General features: G+C 43.9%; 1 protein-coding gene across 1 annotated transcript; it reads right to left on the bottom strand.

Moving 5' to 3' along the window:
- Positions 1-9,721: 9,721 nt before the first annotated feature.
- LOC311136072 (cerebellar degeneration-related protein 2-like) lies at positions 9,722-27,098 on the bottom strand. Its single transcript, XM_084170142.1, has 6 exons — positions 26,697-27,098; positions 14,684-14,796; positions 12,450-12,598; positions 12,205-12,369; positions 11,068-11,275; positions 9,722-10,822 (listed from the first exon to the last, which is right to left on the bottom strand). The coding sequence occupies exons 1-6, from the start codon at positions 26,764-26,766 to the stop codon at positions 10,070-10,072; spliced, it is 1,458 nt and encodes a 485-aa protein (XP_084026268.1). The 5' UTR covers positions 26,767-27,098; the 3' UTR covers positions 9,722-10,069.
- Positions 27,099-27,647: the final 549 nt, after the last annotated feature.

Genomic DNA, 27,647 nt, shown 5'->3' with positions numbered 1-27,647 from the left:
GAGAGCTTTTGTGAAAGAGCACAGTTAGAAAGATATGGCATATAGAAGCAAACCGGATGGACATCATGAAAATGATCGGAGAGGTTGAGAGTAGAAGAAGTTCAGGAGAAAAAACGAACAAAATATAATTATTGTAGCTCAGTTGGTAGAGCATGGCGCTTGCAACGTCTGGGTTGTGGGTTTGATTCCCACGGGGGGCCAGTATGAAAATGTATGCACTCACTAACTGTAAGTTGCTCTGGATAAGAGCGTCTGCTAAATGACTAAAATGTAAAAAATAATGTAAATGTAAAATTGACTGTGTCCATAAAATGTTAGTATAAGCTGGAAGTAGAGGCCTAAGCATTGTTGTTCACTAATTTACTCCAATTAGGGAAAGGGTGGTGGGGTTGGAAAGTAATAAAGGGGAATATATATATATTTTTTAAAGGATATGTATGTGTATGTATGTATGTATGTATGTATGTATGTATGTATGTGAATGTATGTATATGTGTGTGTATGTATGTGTGTATATATGTGTATGTATATATGTATATATATATATATAAAACATGGGGGATTGGAAGAGATGCAGACAATTACATTGATGGAAGTTACAATCTATCTGCAATATTAATATCTGCATCTTGCTCATCTCAATATCTCCCGTGCTGCTCTTGGCAACGTCATTTCGCTGCATCTATCTTTAAGCAAGCCAGGCAATGTTAGCAAAGATTTTATAACAACTCTCATTGTTCTATCTGTGACATTAGCTAGCTTATCAAGCTAGGTAAAATCTTAATGGGTGAAGATTTGGTCCGAATGCAAAAGCACTTGAACACAATGTCGGAGTTACGACACCCAGTTTCCCACAAGAACATCAATGCCCCATAATGCAATTATGCATACCCCTTTTAAACAGATTTCTTCATACTTATTTGAGCACTAAAATAACTCAGGCTGACACAAACAAACTAAATATTGCGAAAACAGTTTACATTCAAATGATTTGGGTATTTTAATTAAAAATAAATATTGATGTTTAAAATTATATGATATTTTTCATTCAGGGGCAAGTTTATCACCACGATCAATAAGATAATATTGATTATTTGGGCCTTTAAAAGCGTTTGCTGCAGTATGACGATATATCCTTTCGCAAAAAGCTCGTTTGCTAGTTGTCGCCAGTGACTGACGGATGGTGATAAAATTGTATTATTTTGAAGAAATAAAATGAAATATAAGAGGAACGCTAACCGCAACCCGAGTATATGACAGACATAACTACATTGTCGGTCTCTACCAGAGATATCTGAGGAAGTACACCAGAGACAGACATTGCTCCATTCAGATGAAATTTAGCTAGCCAGGTGCCAACCTGAAAAGGTAGAGAGCTTGTTTGGCAACTCTCGCTCTAACCCATGACATGTCCTTGGTAAAATTGGCCCTCGCGCGCGCGTGCTGTTCGTGCAAATCTGCTTTTAAACGTGAGTAATAATGTTATTAATTTTTACGATCGCTACTGAGCCCCAGTGGCCTAATGGATAAAGCACTGGCCTCCTAAGCCAGGGATTGTGGGTTCGAGTCCCGTCTGGGGTGGTTACATTTTGATCGCGCTATCCATTCGGTATGATAATATTCACGTAGGGAATGATGTAGCATGAATAAATATCAACTGCCTCACAAACAGCCAGCTGTCAGCTTCCTGGTTGTCAACAATGGTATTTGTCTTACATATAATGAAGCATGCCGTAACAATACTTCAAAATATGTTGCAGTACAGCTAGCGAAATGTGGTTCTATGGTGTAATGGTTAGCACTCTGGACTCTGAATCCAGCGATCCGAGTTCAAATCTCGGTAGAACCTAATATTTTATCACGACCATGGACAAGATTTGTCACGTATTCCCAACGCACATTTGTCCTACCTACATTTACACCCTGTTAATGCATACGAGGTACTCGCTAGCTAGTTTGATTTTTCAAGACTATCTTGTCATAGCAAAACGATCTTGGCAACCGAGAAAAAACGTAACGGATTGATACATAGTAAAATGTTGTTTTCAACCCTCTCAATGTTCAGGGATGATTCAGTCCATTACTCTACAAGGACAATTGCCCCCTTTGTATATAAGAAAGAGAATCCTCCTCAGCCAATGTCCAAGTTTTAGTTATGGAAACCGAGCGTCTGACAACCCATAGGTTAGTGGATTTAGCAAGCTAGCTACACAATCATATACACTACATTACCAAAAGTATGTGGACACCTGCTCAATGAACATCTCATTCCAAAATCATGGGCATTAATATGGAGTTGGTCTCCGCTTTGCTGCTATAACAGCCTCCACTCTTCTGGGAAGGCTTTCCACTAGATGTTAGAACATTGCTGCGGGGACCATTCAGCCACAAGAGCATGGTGAGGTCAGTTACTGATGTTGGGTGAATAGGACTCACTTGCAGTCTGCGTTCCAATTCATCCCAAAGGTGTTTGATGGGGTTGAGGTCAGGGCTCTGTGCAGGCCAGTCAAGTTCTTCCACACCGATCTCGACAAAACATTTCTGTATGGTGTAGAATGTCATTGTATGCTGTAGCGTTAAGATTTCCCTTCACTGGAACTAAGGGGGCCTAGCCCAAACTATGAAAAACAGCCCCAGATCATTATACCTCCTCCACCAAACTTTACAGTTGGCACTATGCATTGGGGCAGGTAGCGTTCTCTTGGCATCCTCCAAACCCAGATTTGTCCATCGGATTGCCAGATGGTGAAGCGTGATTCATCACTCCAGAGAACATGTTTCCACTGCTCCAGAGTCCAATTGCGGTGAGCTTTACACCACTCCAGCCAACGCTTGGCATTGCGCATGGTGATCTTAGGCTTGTGTGCGGCTGCTCGGCCATGGAAAACCATTTAATGAAGCTCCCGACGAACAGTTATTGTGCTGACGTTGCTTCCAGAGGCAGTTTGGAACTCGGTAGTGAGTGTTGCAACTGAGGACAGGCAGTCCCGTTCTGTGAGCTTGTGTGGCCTACCACTTCGCGGCTGAGCCGTTGTTGCTCCTAGATGTTTCCCCTTCACAATAACAGCACTTACAGTTGACCGGGGCAGCTCTAGCAGGGCAGAAATTTCACCAACTGACTTGCTGGAAAGGTGGCGTCCTATGACAGTGCCACTTTAAAAGTCACTGAGCTCTTCAATAAGGCCATTTTACTGCCAATGTTTGTCTATGGAGATTGCGTGGCTGTGTGCTCAATTTTATACACCTGTCAGCAACGGGTGTGGCAGAAATAGCCAAATCCACTCATTTGAAGGGGTGTCCACATACATTTGTATATATAGTGTATCTACTGTCGTACAAGCTCGGTGAATGTATCAAGTGTAAATGCATTGAGCTGTCTATAAATGAATTTGTAACACGTACCAGTAACTCATTATCAAGATGTCTTGCTGGAATGTAGCCTACAAGACACAAGCTGTAGCTAGTTCAACACAGACAGTGTGTTGTGTTGTGGAGGTGCTTGGAGTGATGCTTACGGTGAGTAGTTATGCAGTTACTGATCGATTCGATTTTTAAATGAATGTCTATATCTGATGCAGGATGGACATGTGAACAGTCCAGTTGGTGAGTATAAATACCAAACTATACATTAGCTAAATTAAATGGTTATTTACCTTTTCACCGATATGAATGTATGTGCGCTGTACACGTAAATACATAGATCTTTTTATTTTACGCTGTCTGTTTGATAGACCGTCTCACAGTATCCTACAGCCGAAGCAGGGGTCCAGGTCAGCATTTTAACAAAGGTAACATCATCATCATTACTATTCACATACCTGTACATCACACTACCCATGTAATGTAACTTGGAGTGAGCTGAAAACATTGTTTCCTACAGTCAGTATATGAGCCTTTTTGAAGTGGTATTGTGATTGACTGTCTGTCTGTGTTCGTAGTCAGCACCAAAGCAAAGGTCCGTTTCCACATATAGTACTGGTCAAAAGTTTGGACACGCCTACTCATTTCAGGGGTTTTCTTTATTTTGACATCAAAACTAAGAAATATCACATGGAATCATGTAGTAACCAAAAAAGTGTTAAACAAATCAAAATATATTTTATATTTGAGATTCTTGTTAAAAGTTAATTTGTGGAATTTCTTTCCTTCTTAATGCGTTTGAGCCAATCAGTTGTGTTGTAACAAGGTAGGGGTGGTATACAGAAAATAGCCCTATTTGGTAAAAGACCAAGTCCATATTATGGCAAGAACAGCTCAAATAAGCAAAGAGAAACGACAGTCCATCGTTACTTTAAGACATGAAGGTCAGTCAATACGGAAAATGTGTGCATTCGCAAAAACCATCAAACGCTATGATGAAACTGGCTCTCATGAGGACCGCCACAGGAAAGGAAGACCCAGAGTTACCTCTGCTGCAGAGAATAAGTTCATTAGAGTTACCAGCCTCAGAAATTGCAGCCCAAATAAATGCTTCACAGAGTTCAAGTAACAGACACATCTCAACATCAACTGTTCAGAGGAGACTGCGTGAATCAGGCCTTCATGGTCGAAGAAACCACTACTGAAGGACACCAATAATTTGAAGAGACTTGCTTGGGCCAAGAAACACGAGCAATGGACATTAGACCGGTGGAAATCTGTCCTTTTGTCTGATGAGTCCAAATTGGAGATTTTTGGTTCCAACCACTGTGTCTTTGTGAGATGCAGAGTAGGTGAACGGATGATCTCCGCAAGTGTAGTTCCCACCGTGAAGCATGGAGGAGGAGGTGTGATGGTGGGGGTGCTTTGCTGGTGACACTGTCAGTGATTTATTTAGAATTCAAGGCACACTTAACCAGCATGGCTACCACAGCATTCTGCAGCAATACGCCATCCCATCTGGTTTGCGCTTAGTGGGACTATCATTTGTTTTTCAACAGGACAATGAGCCAACACACCTCCAGGCTGTGTAAGGGCTATTTGACCAAGAAGGAGAGCGATGGAGTGCTGCATCAGATGACCTGGCCTCCACAATCACCCGACCTCAACCCAATTGAGATGGTTTGGGATGAGTTGGACCGCAGAGTGAAGGAAAAGCAGCCAACAAGTGCTCAGCATATGTGGGAACTCCTTCAAGACAGTTGGAAAAGCATTCCAGGTGAAGCTGGTTGAGAAAATGCCAAGAGTGTGCAAAGCTGTCATCAAGGCAAAGAGTGGCTACTTTGAAGAATCTCAAATATAACATTTATTTGGATTTGTTTAACACTTTTTTGGTTATAACATGATTCCATATGTGTTATTTCATAGTTTTGATGTCTTCACTATTATTCTAAGATGTAGAAAATAGTACAAATAAAGAAAAACCCTGGAATGAGTAGGTGTGTGCAAAACTTTGACTGGTACTGTATGTGTTTTGATCAGGTTAGAGAAGAGGAATAAGGAGAGACTGAAACAGAAGATGCTGCGCTCAGTGGTCAAACAGACTAGAGGAGCAGATTTCCGACTGAGGGCCGGACCCCAAATGGACACAGTAAGAAGCGAAACATGCTTTGTGTCTATTTTCTCACATAATCAATACATTAACACTTTATTTGTTTGAAAGTATAAAACATCTATGTTGAGTTTTTGTATACATGAGTTGATTGCTGTCACAGTATTTGTCTATAAATTAAAAGTAAATGCTATTCAATGAATGAGCATTGACATCGGATTCTGCGTGAACGGGAAGAAAAAACTAGCAGAGGATGGTTTCGATCCATCGACCTCTGGGTTATGGGCCCAGCACGCTTCCGCTGCGCCACTCTGCTGCCTATGAAAATGCAACGCAGTTACATTTATAGATCTAGCGAGATACGCCCACACTGTACGACAGGAATGCGAAAGTGAGGGTGCACTCGGTGCGGTAGTCACTAGCTACCGCAACTGTGCAATAAAATCTACAAACGCTATGCGGCCGTGTACAGTATGAGAAATTTCAACATTTAACTTCTTTACGTATTAAGTTAGGCTGAATCAGGCTAGTGTCAATCCCTGACACTTTCGCATTCCAATGAACGTAGCTAGCTGCATATTTGCCACCACTATTTATCAAACAAGACATAAGTGTTGTTAAGTTTCGTGCAAACTCCACGATTCGTTTATTGCTCTCATATTGCGTACGATTCAGTAAAATACGACCACGAAGGGACTCGAACCCTCAATCTTCTGATCCGAAGTCAGACGCCTTATCCATTAGGCCACGCGGTCTATGTAGATAGAAAGTTCAATTTCGGATAACTAAAGGTTACTACTATTGAACATGGAATTAAAGCTGGTTTAATATCAAGATAGAAATCACGCCTTTAGGAGATGTCATGGCGACCTTGACTAGCTGAGCTCATGCGCAGAAACACGTAATCGGGTCTAATGGTCGTATCGCGCCGTCTTCAGTGGCACTCCTTCGATATAAAGCAGTTCTATCGAAAATTAAAACGTGTCAGTTTGTCACTTTCACGAGGTTGGAGTAATAACATGTTCAGCTACTTAAGACATTAGCCTAGAAAATGTAACAACTAAGGAATAATTGTTCTATTTCTCATTGACTTCTCAAACCCCAAACCCTGGTCTGTTCTGCCGAGTCTGCTTCGCAAAAGCGTTCACGGAAATCTCGCGATGTTGGGCCTCTGGGTTTACAAACTCTGATTGAATATTTTTTTTCTTCTGCTCAGTGGCTCGCTGTGCTGGAGTGAGTGTGTGCAGCTAAACACTGTAAATATAACTAAAGACGGGTGAAATAATATAGTTATATGCCGTTGGCCTGGTCAATAGCGCCTCTTGGTGGAAGGCTCGGGGATCGTCGGGGCGGGTGAATGAAAATCGGACAAACTTGACCCTGTGTGTGGCTCCACCAGCCAATTAATCAATTAATTAACCATCAATATACATTTTCAGAGTAATATCACAAAATCCCCAAAGAGACATATTTTCATTCCAATGCTTTAATTGCACAGAGCAGACAAGTTAGTCAATGATACAGAGTGCTACAACAATAATGACTTTTAGTTCAATGAGAGAGAGAGCTACTGTGGCTTACTACAATGACAAAACCTGTGGTGCCGAAGGCGAACTAATATGCTCATTCATCTGAATGATATAAAGGTCGAGTAGATAAAGAAAAACCAAATATGACTTGATTTTCATTCTAAAGATATAGCCTATCAATCATTAATACAATCACATATAGGCACCATGGCAGATAAGTGCTGTTATTATGAATGAATGCTCACAGACACACACAATAATGGAATAAATACACAAGCAATAATAAGAAATGAGGCGGCAGACTTTTTTTTTTTTTTTTAAGTGCAATCAGTAAAACATTACAGTGCAGAGAAAGCCAAGGAGCCTTCAAAGGACAGAGTCAGAATGTTCCATTTTGGAATACTGAAGGATGGATGTCCACTACTGAGTGAGTCCCCATTGGGAAGGGTGGACATGTAAACCGCTTCATTTTGTTGTCTCTTATTAGAATATAGAACATTTTATTTTACCATTGCTATCACACAGTGTCATTATCTCCTTGCACTGAAGAGCTTCAGGCTGTGCAGGCTTTTTGTCCCAGCCCAGCAGTATACCTGAATGCTGGGCTGGGACAAAAGCCTGCACAGAACATAGAGAAATAATGGAAAGGTAAAACACGTAATAATAAAACTATATTTCCTGTATACTGCAGGTTTTCCCATGTGGTATGGCATTACAATGTGAGTATTTCACATACATAAGTAAAAGTATTGCAACGTACACTATAACATTCATGATAATAAGGAAAGGTGGTTGGAGTTATGGACTAGCACCATGCTAAAGTGGCTAATGCCTCAAATGTTTACCCTTGGCTGGACGCGGGGCGCAACATCAGGAAGTTGCATTAGCCACTCTAGCATGGTGGTGGAAAATGGTGTTTCATAAAGAAAGTACGCATATTTTCCTGTTTTTTTTCTCCACCTTCTGGCCATTAAATCGATGTCCATGTCCAACAAGTTGTGGGTGACAGTTATCATACCTGTGTAACCTGTGTAACGGTAGGAAAAGGCAGCTGAAAGAATGTGTTAGATATCACCGGTAAAGGTAGGCAGGTGCTAATAGCATATAGCATTAGTAGTAGATTGGTTTAAGTAGCATATTGTTCAATTGTTATCTACACTGCTCAAAAAAATAAAGGGAACACTTAAACAACACAATGTAACTCCAAGTCAATCACACTTCTGTGAAATCAAACTGTCCACTTAGGAAGAAACACTGATTGACAATACATTTCACATGCTGTTGTGCAAATGGAATAGACAACAGGTGGAAATTATAGGCAATTAGCAAGACACCCCCAATAAAGGACTGGTTTTGCAGGTGGTGACCACAGACCACTTCTCAGTTCCTATGCTTCCTGGCTGATGTTTTGGTCACTTTTGAATGCTGGCGGTGCTTTCACTCTAGTGGTAGCATGAGACGGAGTCTACAACCCACACAAGTGGCTCAGGTAGTGCAGCTCATCCAGGATGGCACATCAATGCGAGCTGTGGCAAGAAGATTTGCTGTGTCTGTCAGCGTAGTGTCCAGAGCATGGAGGCGCTACCAGGAGACAGGCCAGTACATCAGGAGACGTGGAGGAGGCCGTAGGAGGGCAACAACCCAGCAGCAGGAATGCTACCTCCGCCTTTGTGCAAGGAGGAGCAGGAGGAGCACTGCCAGAGCCCTGCAAAATGACCTCCAGCAGGCCACAAATGTGCATGTGTCTGCTCAAATGGTCAGAAACAGACTCCATGAGGGTGGTATGAGGGCCCGACGTCCACAGGTGGGGGTTGTGCTTACAGCCCAACACCGTGCAGGCCGTTTGGCATTTGCCAGAGAACACCAAGATTGGCAAATTCGCCACTGGCGACCTGTGCTCTTCACAGATGAAAGCAGGTTCACACTGAGCACGTGACAGACGTGACAGAGTCTGGAGACGCCGTGGAGAACGTTCTGCTGCCTGCAACATCCTCCAGCATGACCGGTTTGGCGGTGGGTCAGTCATGGTGTGGGGTGGCATTTCTTTGGGGGGCCGCACAGCCCTCCATGTGCTCGCCAGAGGTAGCCTGACTGCCATTAGGTACCGAGATGAGATCCTCAGACCCCTTGTGAGACCATATGCTGGTGCGGTTGGCCCTGGGTTCCTCCTAATGCAAGACAATGCTAGACCTCATGTGGCTGGAGTGTGTCAGCAGTTCCTGCAAGAGGAAGGCATTGATGCTATGGACCGCCCGTTCCCCAGACCTGAATCCAATTGAGCACATCTGGGACATCATGTCTCGCTCCATCCACCAACGCCACGTTGCACCACAGACTGTCCAGGAGTTGGCGGATGCTTTAGTCCAGGTCTGGGAGGAGATCCCTCAGGAGACCATCCGCCACCTCATCAGGAGCATGCCCAGGCGTTGTAGGGAGGTCATACAGGCACGTGGAGGCCACACACACTACTGAGCCTCATTTTGACTTGTTTTAAGGACATTACATAAAAGTTGGATCAGCCTGTAGTGTGGTTTTCCACTTTAATTTTGAGGGTGACTCCAAATCCAGACCTCCATGGGTTGATACATTTGATTTCCATTGATAATTTTTGTGTGATTTTGTTGTCAGCACATTCAACTATGTAAAGAAAAAAGTATTTAATAAGATTATTTCATTCATTCAGATCTAGGATGTGTTATTTTAGTGTTCCCTTTATTTTTTTGAGCAGTGTAGTAAAAGAAGCAGACCACAGGAGGTTCCTTAGTTGGGGAGAACCGGCGTGTTCTAATGACTGGAGCGGAATCAGTGGAATGGTAACAAATACATCAAACACATGGTTTCCATGGTTTCCAGTAGTTTGATGCCATTCCATTTGCGCCGTTCCGGCCATTATTATGAGCCGTTCTTCCATCAGTAGCCTCTTGTGAAGCAGAAGGAGACCAGACCCCATACAGAAGCCTACTCATGAGTACTACACATCGGTAGAGTATGAGGCAAGTTCCTCCTCTAATCTCAAGCGCTTTGAGCATGGAAAAAGCACTGCACCACCAAACCAATCCAGTATCATCATTTATTTGCTGGACTTGCCAAACTTGCTGGCTTTGGGGGATTTGGTAGCTTTGATGTCCATCTTGGTCTTCTGAATACGAGAGAAGATCTCCTTGAACAGAGCTTTGTACTCTGGCGTGTTCTGGCCCAGCCGTTTATCCACCGCCTCCACCTGCTTACTGATGCTCTCCATGGCCTCGGGGGTGGAGGGGGACTGGGTGGGGGAGGGCGGGGGTGCAGGGGTGGGGCCCATGGCACAGTCCTTCATGGAGGGGTCCCTGGAAACGGGGCGCGAGGTCTGCACCCCCGCGTGGCACATGGACTCCTCGTGGCGCCGGCACTTCCCTAACAGCTCCTCGTACTTCTCCAGCAGAGCGTGGTACTGCTCGTCCACCTCCCTCAGGATGGACATCCCTCTCTTACGGACGCTGTTGGCGTGGATGGCGTAGCTCCCTCTTCTCTTCCCGGACGCGTCCCTGGCCACGATGGCGTTCAGCGCCGTGTCGCTGCAGCTCTTCCTGACGGGGCTGGAGTCAGGTAACGACTCTCCGCCTAAGCCTCTTCCCCCCTCGCCCTGCTCCCCTCGTCCTCCACCCACCTCTCCCCCCTCCCCCTCCAGGGTGTCTGTTTCGGGGGTGTTGTTGAGGAGGGTCTGGGTGAAGCCCACGCCGTCGTTCTCGCTGCTCAGGAGGAGGGTCCTCGCCCGTCGGAGCTGCTGGAGTTCCTGGAGCTCTGCCTCTAGTTCACGAACCCGTGCCTGGCAGCTCTCCGCACCCTGTCAATCAATCAATGAGTCAATGAATCAATCAGTCAGTCAGACAGTCAATAAACCAATCACTTAATATTTTTATTCTCCCAGAAAAAAGGGAGTTAGGAGCCCTGCTATATTTAAGTTAGGAACAAGTATCAGTATCACTCATTGGATTGAACAGACTTAGTAGAACATGCAACCACTAAAAAAATGGAGGCACTCCTTTTGGAATGAAGATTAAATGGAGTTCAGATAGGAGTGATTCTGACCAGCACACGTGACTCCAGACGAGAAAACTCCCCCAGGAGGACGTGACACTCTCTCTCCGCCCCCTCCCTGCGACCCCGCTCCGCCCTCACGGCAGAGCGCAGCGCCGACACCGCCTCTCTCAGACGCTCGTTCTCCTCCTCTGCTGGCTGGCGCTTCGACTCTGAGGTGAAGCTGTCTGAGCGGCCCACCACAAACCCATCCTCATACCTGGCGGACAGACAGACATAGAGAGACACACAGTTACACACAATATCAGCTAAGTTAAGCCGGGAGGACAAAACCCTAACATCACTGAGCCTCTCACATTAAACCACCGTCTTTCCTGTCGTTTGTTTTGTCTTGCCGACTAAGCGATGTGACATAGACGGGCGTCACACACTACAAGATTCTTCACTTCGTCGTGAGGATTCTCGATACCACCACACTGTCTGGCGAAAACAATGACGTGATTAGATTGTTAACATAGCTAGAACAAAGCAGCCTCAAACGTTTTCAGTCAGACATTCACACCTGCCACACAGAGTTGAAATATTTAGCCAACATTTTGAGTTGAACAACATTGCTTGTGCACTTCAGCGCTGTAACGATTTGACACTTTGGTTAAAAGGCAAGTACAAACGCATACTAGTACTGGTCATCGTTCCTGCTCAGGAGTCTACACATTCTGGGTCATGGGAAACAACGTCATCATCTCACTGGCTTCTTCTCTGGCGAGCTCTAATTGGCTACTGCTGATCACCGTTCTCAACTTGTCGTTGTACATCGCACACTACAAGAACATTGCGGAATTTGTGCCGATAAAATTAAACGTTTGAAAATATCGGGACATCTGATGCTGCTCAAAGATGGGATCGGTAGCCCTCAGATTGTGTCTCTGACCCGCTCACATTAAACGAGCGTCGGTGAAGGCCGCGCGCCCCGAGTAGGCAACGACATGGGGATTCTGTCTCCGATCTCAAAACCTTGTCTGGGACAGATAAATCGGGGCCAAAATCGTGTAGTGTACACCCGGCTTTACATGTACCTGCCGCAGACAGACAAGCGCAATATGAGTCAAGCATCCTCCTACAAAGCTCCTCTAGAGACCTTGACATCCAATAACCAAAGATGTGAGTGTGATTGCTATGAGCCCTCACTTGGGTGCAGTGCAGAGTTCCCTGAGGCAGGGGAAGGAGGCGATGGTCTTGCGTCGTTCCCTCTTCTCCCTCCGGACCCTGAGTTGCTCCAGGGAGTGGAGCTGTTCCACCTGCCCAGAGAGAGACTCCACCTGGGTCTGCAGGGTCTCGATGGTCCCTGTCAACCTGGGAGAACCAGGGAAAAGAGAAAAGGGTTAGTATCGTGTACGCGCGTGCGTGTGACACTGTGCATCCGTCCAGCTCACCTCTCTATCTTGTGTTGCGAGGCCTTGCTGTCCAGTATTAGGGAATGGTTGGTGAGCTCTAGTTCTCTGGCTGTCCCGTCTAGCTGCTCGTACACCTTAGCATGCTGCTCATTCATAGCCCTCAGCACCTCCAGCTGCTTGGCCAGGTACTGCACAGAGAGACATACAGTATGTTTATATCCTGTACACTCATATACATACACACTACCGTTCAAAAGTTTGGGGTGACTTAGACATTTCCTTGTTTTCGAAAAAAAAGCAATTTTTTTTTGTCCATTAAAATAACATCAAATTGATCGGAAATACAGTGTAGACATTGTTAATGTTGTAAATGGCTATTGTAGCTGGAAACGGCTGATTTTTTATGGAATATCTACATAGGCGTACAGAGGCCCATTATCAGCAACCATCAGTCCTGTGTTCCAATGGCATGTTGTGTTTGCTAATCCAAGTTTATCATTAGAAAACCCTTTTGCAATTATGTTAGCACAGCTGAAAACTGTTGTGCTGATTAAATAAGCAATACAACTGGCCTTCTTGAGACTCGTTGAGTATCTGGAGCATCAGCAATTGTGGGTTCGATTACAGGCTCAAAATGTCCAGAAACAAATCACTTTCTTCTGAAACTCATCAGTCTATTCTTGTTCTGAGAAATGAAGGCTATTCCATGCGAGAAATTGCCAAGAAACTGAAGATCTCGTACAACGCTGTGTACTACTCCCTTCACAGAACAGCGTTGTACGAGATCTTCAGTTTCTTGGCAATTTCTCGCATGGAATAGCCTTCATTTCTCAGAACAAGAATAGACTGACGAGTTTTGGAAGAAAGTTATTTGTTTCTGGACATTTTGAGCCTGTAATCGAACCCACAATTGCTGATGCTCCAGATACTCAACTATTCTCAAGAAGGTCAGTTTTATTGCTTCTTTAATCAGCACAACAGTTTTCAGCTGTGCTAACATAATTACAAAAGGGTTTTCTAATGATAAACCCTGAGGTATTAGGTAGTCCACAGCCTGATGGCCTTAACCCACCCACCACAGCAGGGAAGAGCCAACATCTTACATCACCTGCTTAGTCAACAGATAGATTGTTATCCAATCTACACCTAACTTATGGGTAGAGGTTACGTTAGAGTTTAGACTGTTGAGATGTGGGCAGGGTTTGGAACTGGTTCAGGGAACAGAACCGAAAACCGGAAAATAACATCATTTTACGAGGAACAGAACCAGAACAAAAGTGATCTATACTGTCCCGGAACAGAACCTTCATTTTAAAAGCATGGGAACCGGTTAATAATGTACTTTTACATTCTGCACGTTTTTTTTCCAGTCCCACAAAAAAAACGCAACAAAACACCTATGCAAAGCCCTCCCTGTCACTCTGAAACGTATCCCAGTGCCTGCCTGCCTGCCTGCCCGCCCGCTGAAAATCTTTCCCAGTGTGTGTAGGCTACCTGCCTCTCCCCCTCCATCCGAAGCATACATAGTCTACTGTAACTACTGATGTATAGGCGTGATACAGAAACTAGGGAGAGAAGAATGGATTAACCTTTTCAATGCTGGTTAAGGATACTACAGTTATCACGTTTCACGTTTGGATTTATTATCTACAGAAAGGTAAGACGTATTTTAATGTTTATTCTGGTGCCGCTCTGCACACACAAGCTAGTTTGTTAGCTAGCTCTGGTTTAGCTCTCGAAAACTCTAGGCGGCATTATGTGTAACGTAACTGAGAGTCGTGACCAAGGGCTAGCTCTGGTCCAACGTTGGTTAAAGCCAACTCTCTCAAGATCAAACACATTCAAAGTTCCTTCATAGAAGCCGCTCCTCCGTAGGCATAATTCTGTGGGGCTAATTCAGATCATGTCTGTGATAACAACAAGAGGCCCAGCTCTTCATGCCCAGCACTCTCCTCATCCGCAAAGTTTCAATGCATGTCCATAGCTTGCCCGCTCCATAGCAAGCGGCTCTATCCATTGGTAAAGTAATTTAATGTCGAGCTAACTGTAAAGAAAAAACAGAAAGGAAACTTTTTTGGGGTTTGAACCGGTTTAGAACCTTATTTTGCTTGTCGGATCAGTGGAACGGATTGAAAAAAAAAAATGGTTCTGTTCATAACGAAACGATTGGAAAATAATTTTGGTTATAACCCCTGGATGTGGGTAGAGGTTACGTTAAGAGTTTAGACTACTTGAGATGCATCCATGGAGCTTTTGAGACTTGGCCCTCCTACCTCGATTTCCTGCACCTGTTCCTCATTGGTGATGTATATCTGCTGTAGAGAATCCTCCAGCTCTTTGTTCCTCTCCAACAGAGTCTTCCCAAGCTCTGCTGCCAGATGGAGGTCTAGAGAGAGAGTGGGAGGGAGGGAGGGGGGAGAGAGAGGTGGAGAGAGATGGAGGGGGACGGAAGGAGGAAGAGAGAGAGGGAGGGAGGGAGGGAGGTGGAGAGAGATGGAGGGGGGTGGAAGGTGGGAGAGAGAGGGGGGTGGAGGGAGAGGAGAGGGGGAGAGATAGTTTAGGGATGGAGATGGCCATGGGAGACGGAGAGGGAAACAGGTTTGAGGGAGCGAGGGGGGAGAGAAAGAGATTTGACGTTTTGAGAGTAACAAACTGTCTAAATAAGGTAGCATCAGGAACAGATTTTCCTTCGCTAGTCCAAAGCTATGATGCCAGTGAAAATACTAAAAGGAGTTTTTAGGTTTACACTCGTCCCTATGACAGCCACAGTAGAAAGCATTGTTCACACTGTAACATGCTAATTCACTTTGGAATACATCACAGTTCTATGTACCAGTAGGCTCCTAAGAGGGTCTGCAAACAGAACAATCAAACGTTAAAACATTCTACCTCTTCATTCCACCTGAGATACACAGAGATGAACAAGCTCATTCTAGAGAGAAAGAGAGGGAACCAAAGAAAGAAGGAGTGAGAGATACAGATAAAGGGAGGATTCGAGAGAGAGAGAGAGAATGCTAGAAAGACCAAGTCTCTCCCTAAATATTTATCTCCCCTACTTTGACCCTTGTATCTCTGTCAGTGACGGTCTGAGATGTTTTTGACCCTTGTATCTCTGTCAGTGACGGTCTGAGATGTTTTTGACCCTTGTATCTCTGTCAGTGACGGTCTGAGATGTTTTGACCCTTGTATCTCTGTCAGTGACGGTCTGAGATGTTTTGACCCTTGTATCTCTGTCAGTGACGGTCTGAGATGTTTTGACCCTTGTATCTCTGTCAGTGACGGTCTGAGATGTTTTGACCCTTGTATCTCTGTCAGTGACGGTCTGAGTTGTTTTGACCCTTGTATCTCTGTCAGTGAAGGTCTGAGATGTTATGACCCTTGTATCTCTGTCAGTGAAGGTCTGAGATGTTATGACCCTTGTATCTCTGTCAGTGACGGTCTGAGATGTTATGACCCTTGTATCTCTGTCAGTGAAGGTCTGAGATGTTCTGACCCTTGTATCTCTGTCAGTGACGGTCTGAGATGTTATGACCCTTGTATCTCTGTCAGTGACGGTCTGAGATGTTCTGACCCTTGTATCTCTGTCAGTGACGGTCTGAGATGTTTTGACCCTTGTATCTCTGTCAGTGACGGTCTGAGATGTTCTGACCCTTGTATCTCTGTCAGTGACGGTCTGAGATGTTTTGACCCTTGTATCTCTGTCAGTGACGGTCTGAGATGTTCTGACCATTGTATCTCTGTCAGTGACGGTCTGAGATGTTTTGACCCTTGTATCTCTGTCAGTGACGGTCTGAGATGTTCTGACCCTTGTATCTCTGTCAGTGACGGTCTGAGATGTTTTGACCCTTGTATCTCTGTCAGTGACGGTCTGAGATGTTCTGACCCTTGTATCTCTGTCAGTGACGGTCTGAGATGTTCTGATCCTTGTATCTCTGTCAGTGACGGTCTGAGATGTTATGACCCTTGTATCTCTGTCAGTGACGGTCTGAGATGTTCTGACCCTTGTATCTCTGTCAGTGACAGTCTGAGATGTTTTGACCCTTGTATCTCTGTCAGTGACAGTCTGAGATGTTCTGATCCTTGTATCTCTGTCAGTGACAGTCTGAGATGTTATGACCCTTGTATCTCTGTCAGTGACGGTCTGAGATGTTCTGATCCTTGTATCTCTGTCAGTGATGGTCTGAGATGTTATGACCCTTGTATCTCTGTCAGTGACGGTCTGAGATGTTATGACCCTTGTATCTCTGTCAGTGACGGTCTGAGATGTTCTGACCCTTGTATCTCTGTCAGTGACGGTCTGAGATGTTCTGACCCTTGTATCTCTGTCAGTGACAGTCTGAGATGTTTTGACCCTTGTATCTCTGTCAGTGAAGGTCTGAGATGTTATGACCCTTGTATCTCTGTCAGTGACGGTCTGAGATGTTCTGATCCTTGTATCTCTGTCAGTGACGGTCTGAGATGTTCTGATCCTTGTATCTCTGTCAGTGACAGTCTGAGATGTTTTGACCCTTTTATCTCTGTCAGTGACGGTCTGAGATGTTTTTGACCCTTGTATCTCTGTCAGTGACGGTCTGAGATGTTTTGACCCTTGTATCTCTGTCAGTGACGGTCTGAGATGTTCTGACCCTTGTATCTCTGTCAGTGACGGTCTGAGATGTTATGACCCTTGTATCTCTGTCAGTGACGGTCTGAGATGTTTTGATCCTTGTATCTCTGTCAGTGACGGTCTGAGATGTTATGACCCTTGTATCTCTGTCAGTGATGGTCTGAGATGTTTTGATCCTTGTATCTCTGTCAGTGACGGTCTGAGATGTTCTGATCCTTGTATCTCTGTCAGTGACGGTCTGAGATGTTTTGATCCTTGTATCTCTGTCAGTGAAGGTCTGAGATGTTCTGATCCTTGTATCTCTGTCAGTGACAGTCTGAGATGTTTTGACCCTTGTATCTCTGTCAGTGAAGGTCTGAGATGTTCTGACCCTTGTATCTCTGTCAGTGACGGTCTGAGATGTTCTGACCCTTGTATCTCTGTCAGTGACGGTCTGAGATGTTTTGACCCTTGTATCTCTGTCAGTGACGGTCTGAGATGTTCTGATCCTTGTATCTCTGTCAGTGACGGTCTGAGATGTTTTGACCCTTGTATCTCTGTCAGTGACGGTCTGAGATGTTTTGACCCTTGTATCTCTGTCAGTGACGGTCTGAGATGTTTTGACCCTTGTATCTCTGTCAGTGACGGTCTGAGATGTTTTGACCCTTGTATCTCTGTCAGTGACGGTCTGAGATGTTCTGACCCTTGTATCTCTGTCAGTGACGGTCTGAGATGTGTGCCAAGATCATCAGAAGACAAGACACCACGTCTCCACAAAGTCTATATATATTATGCAGTATCTCTCTCTGCAGTAGGGTGGAGGGGATGTATATAGTAGAAAGTGACAGGATATGAAATTGCTGTTAAGATTATGCATTTTATTCACATGCAAACAGAGTGTGGGCTCGAATAAAAAAATGTGTAGTCATGTACACCATGGAACAGGATTGAAGAACACTGTTCTAGTAATGAAGCAATAGAAGGTGATGTGGGCCATTAGGACCAAACAGGTGTGGAAGGCACTGTATTCTGCCTTCAGAGTGAATCAGAAGGATTCACAGTCTATATTTTCAGGTCTGACTCAGCAGCGAGATACGTTTTGTGTTTTGGGGACCTGTGGTCATATCTGATAGGGAAAACAAACAACTCAATGGAAACACCATCACTCTCATTGTAGAGACTGAGCTGACAGCTAAACTCTTGAGGTTGATAGTGATGGACACTGTGATCGCCTGATCAATACTTCAGTCAGTCGATAATCAGAGTTCATTCTAATCAGAATCTGACCTTCAATGAGAGTGAACACAGAATGCTTGTTGTTTTAAAGAGTGTTCAGAAACAGAAAGAACAGACAGGAGAGATGGCAAGCTCTCTCACACACACACAGAAAGAACAGACAGGAGAGATGGCAAGCTCTCTCACACACACACAGAAAGAACAGACAGGAGAGATGGCAAGCTCTCTCACACACAGAAAGAACAGACAGGAGAGATGGCAAGCTCTCTCACACACAGAAAGAACAGACAGGAGAGATGGCAAGCTCTCTCACACACAGAAAGAACAGACAGGAGAGATGGCAAGCTCTCTCACACACAGAAAGAACAGACAGGAGAGATGGCAAGCTCTCTCACACACAGAAAGAACAGACAGGAGAGATGGCAAGCTCTCTCACACACAGAAAGAACAGACAGGAGAGATGGCAAGCTCTCTCACACACAGAAAGAACAGACAGGAGAGATGGCAAGCTCTCTCACACATACACACACACACACCACATATACACACACACACACCACATATACACACACACACGCACCACACATACACACACACCACATATACACACACACACACACCACACATACACACACACACACACCACATATACACACACACACACCACATATACACACACACACACCACATATACACACACACACACCACATATACACACACATACACACACACACACACCACATATACAAACACACACACACCACACATACACACACACACACCACATATACACACACACACACCACATATACACACACACACACCACATATACACACACACACACACCACATATACACACACACACACACACCACACATACACACACACACACCACATATACACACACACCACATATACACACACACACACCACATATACACACACACACACCACATATACACACACACACACCACATATACACACACACACACACCACACATACACACACACACACACCACACATACACACACACACACCACATATACACACACACACACCACATATACACACACACACACAGCCTTGGGAATTTGTTGCACACACATCATTGTGTTCCAGCGCTTGCTTTTCAACCATGCTGTCTCCTCTCTGTCTTGTCCTGTCTTGTCCTGTCTTGTCCTGTCTTCCCTCAATTCAACTAATGAGGAGAAAGTCAGGCTGCTGCCAGCTCCTCCCCAGCATGGGCTTTATACATAGACTTGCCTGCAGCACTCACAGCTAATGAACTCCTGTGGGACCTCCGCTACTACACATGTATCTCTGAATGGGTGTTGACCCTTCGAGGACTATGCACAGCACATTCAATCCTACGTTGAACGTTTCGTAACTGATTCATGTTTCATGACTGCTAATTCCCATTCAAATGTAAATTCTATGGACAATTCAATCATTACTGAACAATAGTGTTCAGGAAAAGAACACTGAGAAGTCACTCCTCAATGGGTTAAACTCGCTAACAATCAGCCATAGAAATAGAATCTCGTTCTAGTTCTGTGGCTTCAGAGCTGTCCCACTGCTCCGTTAGGGGCAGTGGGAAAAGAGACTGTGTATAACAGAATAGGGCTTGTTAGAATGGGGCTAAGGGACCGTGTATAGAATAGAATAGGGCTTGTTAGAATGGGGCTAAGGGACTGTGTATAGAATAGAATAGGGCTTCTTAGAATGGGGCTAAAGGACTGTGTATAGAATAGAATAGGGCTTGTTAGAATGGGGCTAAGGGACCGTGTATAGAATAGAATAGGGCTTATTCGTATAGGACTGTGGGAGGGACCACCAACATCAACTATATTAGTGAATATAAATGCCGTATTATTCCTGTCATAGACAGACAAAAGCTGGGTTAGCAGTGTAGAAATAACACAAGTTGGTAGTGTTGCACGGTATACCGAAACATCGACACTAGAACATGAAAAACGGTTTGGTACAAGCAGAGGTGCCCATAGGAGGCACAGGGGCACATGCCCCCTCAGATTTGATGTGTTTTAAAACAATAAAAAAATATATATATATATATTAATTTTCAATTATAAAAAAACGAAGTGAAATCGATTGTACACTTGATTCATTAATGTATACATGGCTGTCTCTGAAAACTGTTGACGTAAAAAAAATGATTATGTAACGATATTGAACTAAAACGATGCTGCACGATTGTACAGAGCAGTAGCTGAGTTTATCTGTCTGGATCAAGTGCCATTCTGTGACTTTGGCTAATACAGTATACCTTATTTTTTTTGCCGTGGAATCTTTTTGCTGGTATCGTGACAACACTACAAGTGGTACCTCCCTCTCCCTCTCCCTCTCATACATCAAAACAAAGAGAGATATTTTCAGACATTAAAAATAACTAAATTCTCCTCTTGGGCAACCCAGGGCCTCAGACGATGCGGAGTACACACATGAACCAGTGATGAGCCAGAGTTGGGATGCTGGACAGCACATACGAATGCAAATTAGATGCTAGAGAGAGAGAGAGAGAGAGAGAGAGAGAGAGAGAGAGAGAGAGAGAGAGAGAGAGAGAGAGAGAGAGAGAGAGAGAGAGAGAGAGAGAGAGAGAGAGAGAGAGAGAGAGAGAGAGAGAGAGAGAGAGAGAGAGAGAGAGAGAGAGAGAGAGAGAGAGAGAGAGAGAGAGAGAGAGAGAGAGAGAGAGAGAGAGAGAGAGAGAGAGAGAGAGAGAGAGAGAGAGAGAGAGAGAGAGAGAGAGAGAGAGAGAGAGAGAGAGAGAGAGAGAGAGAGAGAGAGAGAGAGAGGCAAGCACTGTGCTTCTCTGCAGCATCAAACATCCTAACCAGTACCCTCAACAGGCCACTGTCTCCAAACAAGGAGACCAGGAAGTCAACTGACCCATAAAGGATGACATCACCACCCAGACCCAGTGACTGAGACATAATGGAATGGATTGTATGCATTTCCTGCATGGGCTATCAGGCCAATTCTATGGTTTTCTTTTTTCATGTTTTAGCAGGATCAGTTACACTGACTGGGGGATGTCCTTTTGAGGGCCCAAGCAGGAACCCACAATGGCTGCATGGAACATACCGGAGGGAAACGCTTTTGTAGAGTGAAGAGGGCACATATTGTCCTCAGGGGAAGGGTCACACTCCTGTCACAACCCACTGACAGCACACACACACACACAGGCAGGCAGGCACACACACACTGTACAGTCTTGGTATCAGAGCCACTGTCTGAGCCCTGTAATCAGATCCGATGGGGCTTAGTGCTGGGGAGTCAAACATTGAAACGACACAGAACTGTTGGCTGCAGAAATACTGTAATAAAACTGTAACCTGTGTGTGTGCGTTCATATGTGTGTGTGCGTTTGTGTGTGTGTGTTCGTGTGTGTGTGTGCACACGTGAAAGGAAACACGCCTGGTTTGGAATGTGCCTGGCCTGGAATCTGGAAAAGAGGGCCCATAGGATTCACAGGAATCTGGAAAACAGGGCCCATAGGATTCACAGGAATCTGGAAAAGAGGGCCCATAGGATTCACAGGAATCTGGAAAACAGGGCCCATAGGATTCACAGGAATCTGGAAAACAGGGCCCATAGGATTCACAGGAATCTGGAAAACAGGGCCCATAGGATTCACAGGAATCTGGAAAACAGGTCCTCTACCTGTTTTGTCCTCCTTCCTTCCTTCCTTCCTTCCTTCCTTCCTTCCTTCCTTCCTTCCTTCCTTCCTTCCTTTTCTCCTTCTCTCCTTCCTTCCTTCCTTCTCTCCTTCCTTCCTTCCTTCTCTCCTTCCTACTTTCCTTTTCTGCAGAAAGGCTGTATAGCAGACCAACCCCTTCAGTACGACTTCACTACAGTCTGCAGTCAATCCCATAGTAAGCTCAAATTCTCTATACAAATGATGCAACACAAATTGTTGCCTGCAGGATAACAAGGAAACAGAATGTGTGTTTAGAGCCGTAGAGAGGTGGTTTTTGAAGCGTTGCTAAGCTGTAATAACAGCAGGAACATGATATATAACAACCCTCTCAACTCTGCTAACCAATAGGTCCCAACAGGCCTCAGCTGGTCTGGCCACATAGCTTCAGCTCAGCGTTTTGGGCTAGAGCCAGCCTTGGTCTGTCTTACAAAGGGTTCCATAGAAAAGCACGATCATTGATATGTTTTCCTCCTCATATAGTGTTCTTAGAACGCATGGAAACGTCTGCGTCTGTATTGTAGATGCACCACGTTTGCTGATTCCTTACGGTATAGAACTGCAAATCGCCTCGTTGCATCAATAGATGCCTGCTTTGATGCTAAGCATTGAATTTCTCTTCTTAATCTGATTATTACCACATCTCAATCTGTGTAGCGTGTGTATAGTGTCTATAGTGCACATCTCAATCTGCCAAACCTTCTGGCTAAATAGCACCTCTGATGGAAACAGGCTGCACCAGGAAGGCTGGGTGGGGGTGGGGGTGGGGGGGGGGGAGAGAAATGGGGCTTGTTCTCTTTTGATCTCACTCTCCTCTCTCTCTCATTTCTCATCCTGTCATCATCCTTTTATCTTCTACTGTCTCTCTCTCTTTCTCCAACACTGCATTCTTCCTTTACCTCACTCTCCCTCTTTCTGAGTAAAGTGATAATACATCAGTTTTTATTTTGATCCTCGGGTCTACTGATGTGTCCTCTCTCCTCTCACAGCGCTACTGTGTATATAGTGGTGTGTATAGTGTGTATATAGTGGTGTATATAGTGGTGTGTATAGTGTGTATAGAGTGATGTATATAGTGGTGTGTATAGTGTGTATAGAGTGATGTATATAGTGGTGTGTATAGTGTGTATATAGTGGTGTATATAGTGGTGTGTATAGTGTGTATATAGTGGTGTATATAGTGGTGTGTATAGTGTGTATATAGTGGTGTGTATAGTGGTGTGTATAGTGTGTATATAGTGGTGTATATAGTGGTGTGTATAGTGTGTATAGAGTGATGTATATAGTGGTGTGTATAGTGTGTATATAGTGGTGTATATAGTGGTGTGTATAGTGTGTATATAGTGGTGTATATAGTGGTGTGTATAGTGTGTATAGAGTGATGTATATAGTGTGTGTATAGTGTGTACAGTGTGTGTATAGTGTGTACAGTGTGTGTACAGTGTGTGTACAGTGTGTATATAGTGTGTGTATAGTGTGTATAGTGTGTATATAGTGTGTGTATAGTGTGTATAATGTGTACAGTGTGTGTATAGTGTGTACAGTGTGTACAGTGTGTATATAGTGTGTGTATAGTGTGTATATAGTGTGTGTATAGTGTGTATAGTGTGTACAGTGTGTGTATAGTGTGTGTATAGTGTGTACAGTGTGTGTATAGTGTGCGTATAGTGTGTACAGTGTGTGTATAGAGTGTATAGTGTGTGTATAGTGTGTGTATAGTGTGTACAGTGTGTGTACAGTGTGTGTATAGTGTGTACAGTGTGTGTATAGTGTGTGTATAGTGTGTATATAGTGTGTATATAGTGTGTATATAAGGCCAGATCAAGAGCAGGGTCAAAGCATTACCTAGCGGTTAAGAGCATTGGGCCAGTAACTGAAAGGTAGCTGGTTCGACTCCCTGAGCCGACTAGGTGAAAACTCTGTCAATGTGCCCTTGAGCAAGGCACTTAACCCTAATTGCTCCTTTAAGTCGCTCTGGGAAAGAGCTAAATGACTTAAACGCAAATGCATCATCTCCTCTCAGCCTGTGACAGATATCCTAATAATTGGAACAAATAGATGAAGTGATATAGAGATTAGGAATGAGTGATGCATGGCAGGGAGTGAGGGAAGTGAGAGGCAGAGAGAAACAGTGATGTAGTGAGGAAGAGGGGAGAGATATGAAATAGCCCTAATGCTGGCAAAAAGGGATAAGCTGTTTGACAAGCTGTGATTGGCTACAGCTCAGCAAATACATTATTAGCAGTTTGGGATATGCATTTAAATGAGTGTAATCCAAAATGAAGCTTATTGTGCCAATGGCATTATATGATGTACTGTTTTATATTTGTTTTATGTGTAATATAAGCGTCTTAATGTGTTTGGACCCCAGGAAGAGTAGCTTCTGCCTTGGCAGGAACTAATGGGGATCCATAATAAACCCCAAGAAGAGTAGCTGCTGCCTTGGCAGGAACTAATGGGGATCCATAATAAACCCCAAGAAGAGTAGCTGCTGCCTTGGCAGGAACTAATGGGGATCCATAATAAACCCCAGGAAGTGTAGCTGCTGCCTTGGCAGGAACTAATGGGGATCCATAATAAACCCCAGGAAGAGTAGCTGCTGCCTTGGCAGGAACTAATGGGGATCCATAATAAACCCCAAGAAGAGTAGCTGCTGCCTTAGCAGGAACTAATGGGGATCCATAATAAACCCCAGGAAGAGTAGCTGCTGCCTTAGCAGGAACTAATGGGGATCCATAATAAAATATAAATCGAATTCAGACTAATAGTGATTCCGCTGAACGATGGCATTTACACAATCTAGATAGTCCAGGTGAAGCAGGTTATCTTTTGCAAATGGTATATGGTCCCATATAATTAATGTGGAACGGAGGTGATGTACAAGGACTGGACCGTAGTTGAATAGGCTACTACAATAATAATTTGGGGAATAGCCTTGTGATTGAAAACAGTACACTGTAACAAATTGCTGTAAATTTACAGCAACACTTTCACAGTTAGCTACTGTAATTATATATGTTTCACAGTTAGCTACTGTAATTATATATTACAGTACTGTAAAGAGCAATGCATTATGGGGGTTCAATGGCGTTCCACTACACTGCTGTAAAATTGTACTATACAATTTTACAGTAAATACTGTATTACCCTGTATATTTACAGCAGCATACTGTGAATTATGGTGCATTGTGGGGAAATGTTGTGGGCAGCAAAATAATCTCTGGCTCATTAACTATTCCAGTGGATCTGCAAGTCTGCAAGTCAAGCATGTTTCATGGCTTTGTTGGCCCATGAATGCTCTTTGTCCCAGCCAATCGCTTTCTTATTGATTATGTTAAACTGATATGTTCAGTGTTTATTTAATTATGGGGACATGGACATGACAGTCTACTGGCCTTGAAAGTCACTACATTCTAAAAGGAAAACATAATATGTCATGCTTGAATGAGGAAATCAAAACAACCTAATTGACTGCATAAACGAGGTTAAGTGCTATAGGAAGCCATGCCCCCATCACTTCCATTGATTTTTAGCTAGCGCTGGCTAAAGTTAGCTGAAGTTTGTAATGGTTGTTTAAAGAAAACTGAACCATGGATTACAGTTACTCCTGGTCCATAGACTACTTTCAGGGTGAGGAACCGTCTAACATCAAGTTGAATTTTTTATTTTATTTTATTTTTAGAGGAGTGAACTACTCCTTTAAACGTGCCTTTTTTCAAAGCTGAATTAAATCGCATTGAGGAAACAGAAAGGTGTCATGTTTTTGTTGCTGTTGCAAATATCCTTTCTGAAATTAAAAAGTAATCATCTAGTTTTTCAAAAGCTTTTTAGGCTGTATACAGATTACATGTAATCAGTTACTCCCCAACCCTTTGACCAGAGGTAAGATAGTTCGGGTTCCCATGGGGGGCCGGTATGAAAAAAATAATGTATTCACTCACTAACTGTAAGTCGCTCTGGATAAGAGCGTCTGCTAAATGACTAAAATGTCAAATGTAAAAAATGGGTTGTGGACAAAAGAAGAGCTTGTGCTGGTCTTCTGAGGTGTGAAGAGGTCAATGTGTTAATTAAACAAAGATTTCATTTTGAACCTTTGGGCTTAAAAGGTTAATATCGACTAAGGTGATAGTCAACTTGCGTTAGGCTAAAGGTCAATGCTGCAAATGTCAATTAGCCTGCAACATTGTATGAGACAATGGATGTTAGTGCAAATAAATGTATTTTGAAGACCTTTTTTTGTTGTTGCGACTTTGCCATAAGAAGTTGACGTAAGCTTGCTCATTATTGCAACCTACAATGAACAATTGCATTGCATTGATGACAGCCGACATCTATTAACTTATATTTTCTGTTCCTTTATTACAATGTAACATTGTAACCCATTGTTTACAATTACCAACAGACCACTGTGTAGAGTATTTGGTTTTTCTTGCAACATTGTGACAACAGCGGGAAACGGATTTTCCCCATCTCTGTCACAAAGGCCTTTGGAATCCCTTCAATGCATTGTTGTCAGAAAGTAGTAATATATTCAACTGCGGTTGCACATTTCGAAGGCATTGCCATTTCTATTTGTCAAGATGCACGGACAAATGTACCTTCGCATGCTTATCTAGAAGCCTTCCATCATAAAGGCCTTTGTTTGGGAAGAACATCTGAGCTCACCAATAACGAACCGCTCCCCGGTGCATTGACATATGGGATGCGGTTGGCTGCAAACGGCGCTCCCAGGAATGCGTCGTTACTTACCAGATTCGAGATCTTGCTGGTCGTACCATGGCTCTTCCTCATCGGTGACAAATTCATCCATACCTAGCATCGAGAAACGGATACCACCATCCGCCTTGTCCTGGAACCCAGCGAAGACTTGCCTACCAAACTGCTCCACAATCAGGCACACACGCAATGTCGCTGTCCGCCCGCCGCTGGAAAACGTTGGCTCATCTTTCTTCAGATTCTGACCGCCGCCGCCACACTCGAATGAGGAAAGAGCTGTGACGTTAACCGATGAAGCAGGCTAAACAAAATGTTTTTTTTTTCTTGGCAGCAAAATGATACATAAAGACAAGAGACTCGAACACTGTTTTAAAATCATCCAGTCTGAATTCACCAGTTATTGTTTCTTATAGAGCCCTTTCCAGTACATCACACACTGACGTCACGCACAGATGCGCGCGACTCTTGGCTGCAGTAAGAAAGCCATCGCTATCTGTGCCCATTCAACAAAACCTAGATTTACGTTTATATTTATTCTAAACAAAATACGTTTTTTGAGTTCTCATACGCTTACAATGATGTTTTGATTCTTGCTTGAACAGTCGCTAAGATTATTTGGTTGTGATCTTTGCAAAATAACTATTTTGAATGCAGCAGTTGTTAGCTAGAATGCTAACGCTCATTGACATAGGCTGTAGCAAAAGCTAGCCAAAGAGCCATTTTACTGGTTGATGTTGAAGTGTAATGCAGTGTAATGCAGTTGATTTGCGACGATAACACAAACATTATATTAAGCAGGACATTCATACGAGCCTTAAAATCCAATTATAATCCAAAAGTAGTGTGAAATGCACTCCTAAGCAAAATGTAAATAGATGGGGTTTTTCGCCTTTGTTCTATAAGTTGGTGTTCTGTTACGAACTTGTGCGCATCTCCCTCATGCTGCAATGTTTGCAAACTCAGAAACGGGTTTGTAGGGGCTTT

The sequence above is a fragment of the Coregonus lavaretus genome, assembly GCF_964263955.1.
Source record: "Coregonus lavaretus genome assembly, chromosome: 1".
NCBI lineage: Eukaryota > Metazoa > Chordata > Actinopteri > Salmoniformes > Salmonidae > Coregonus > Coregonus lavaretus.
This window is presented reverse-complemented; position numbering and strand designations above follow the sequence as displayed.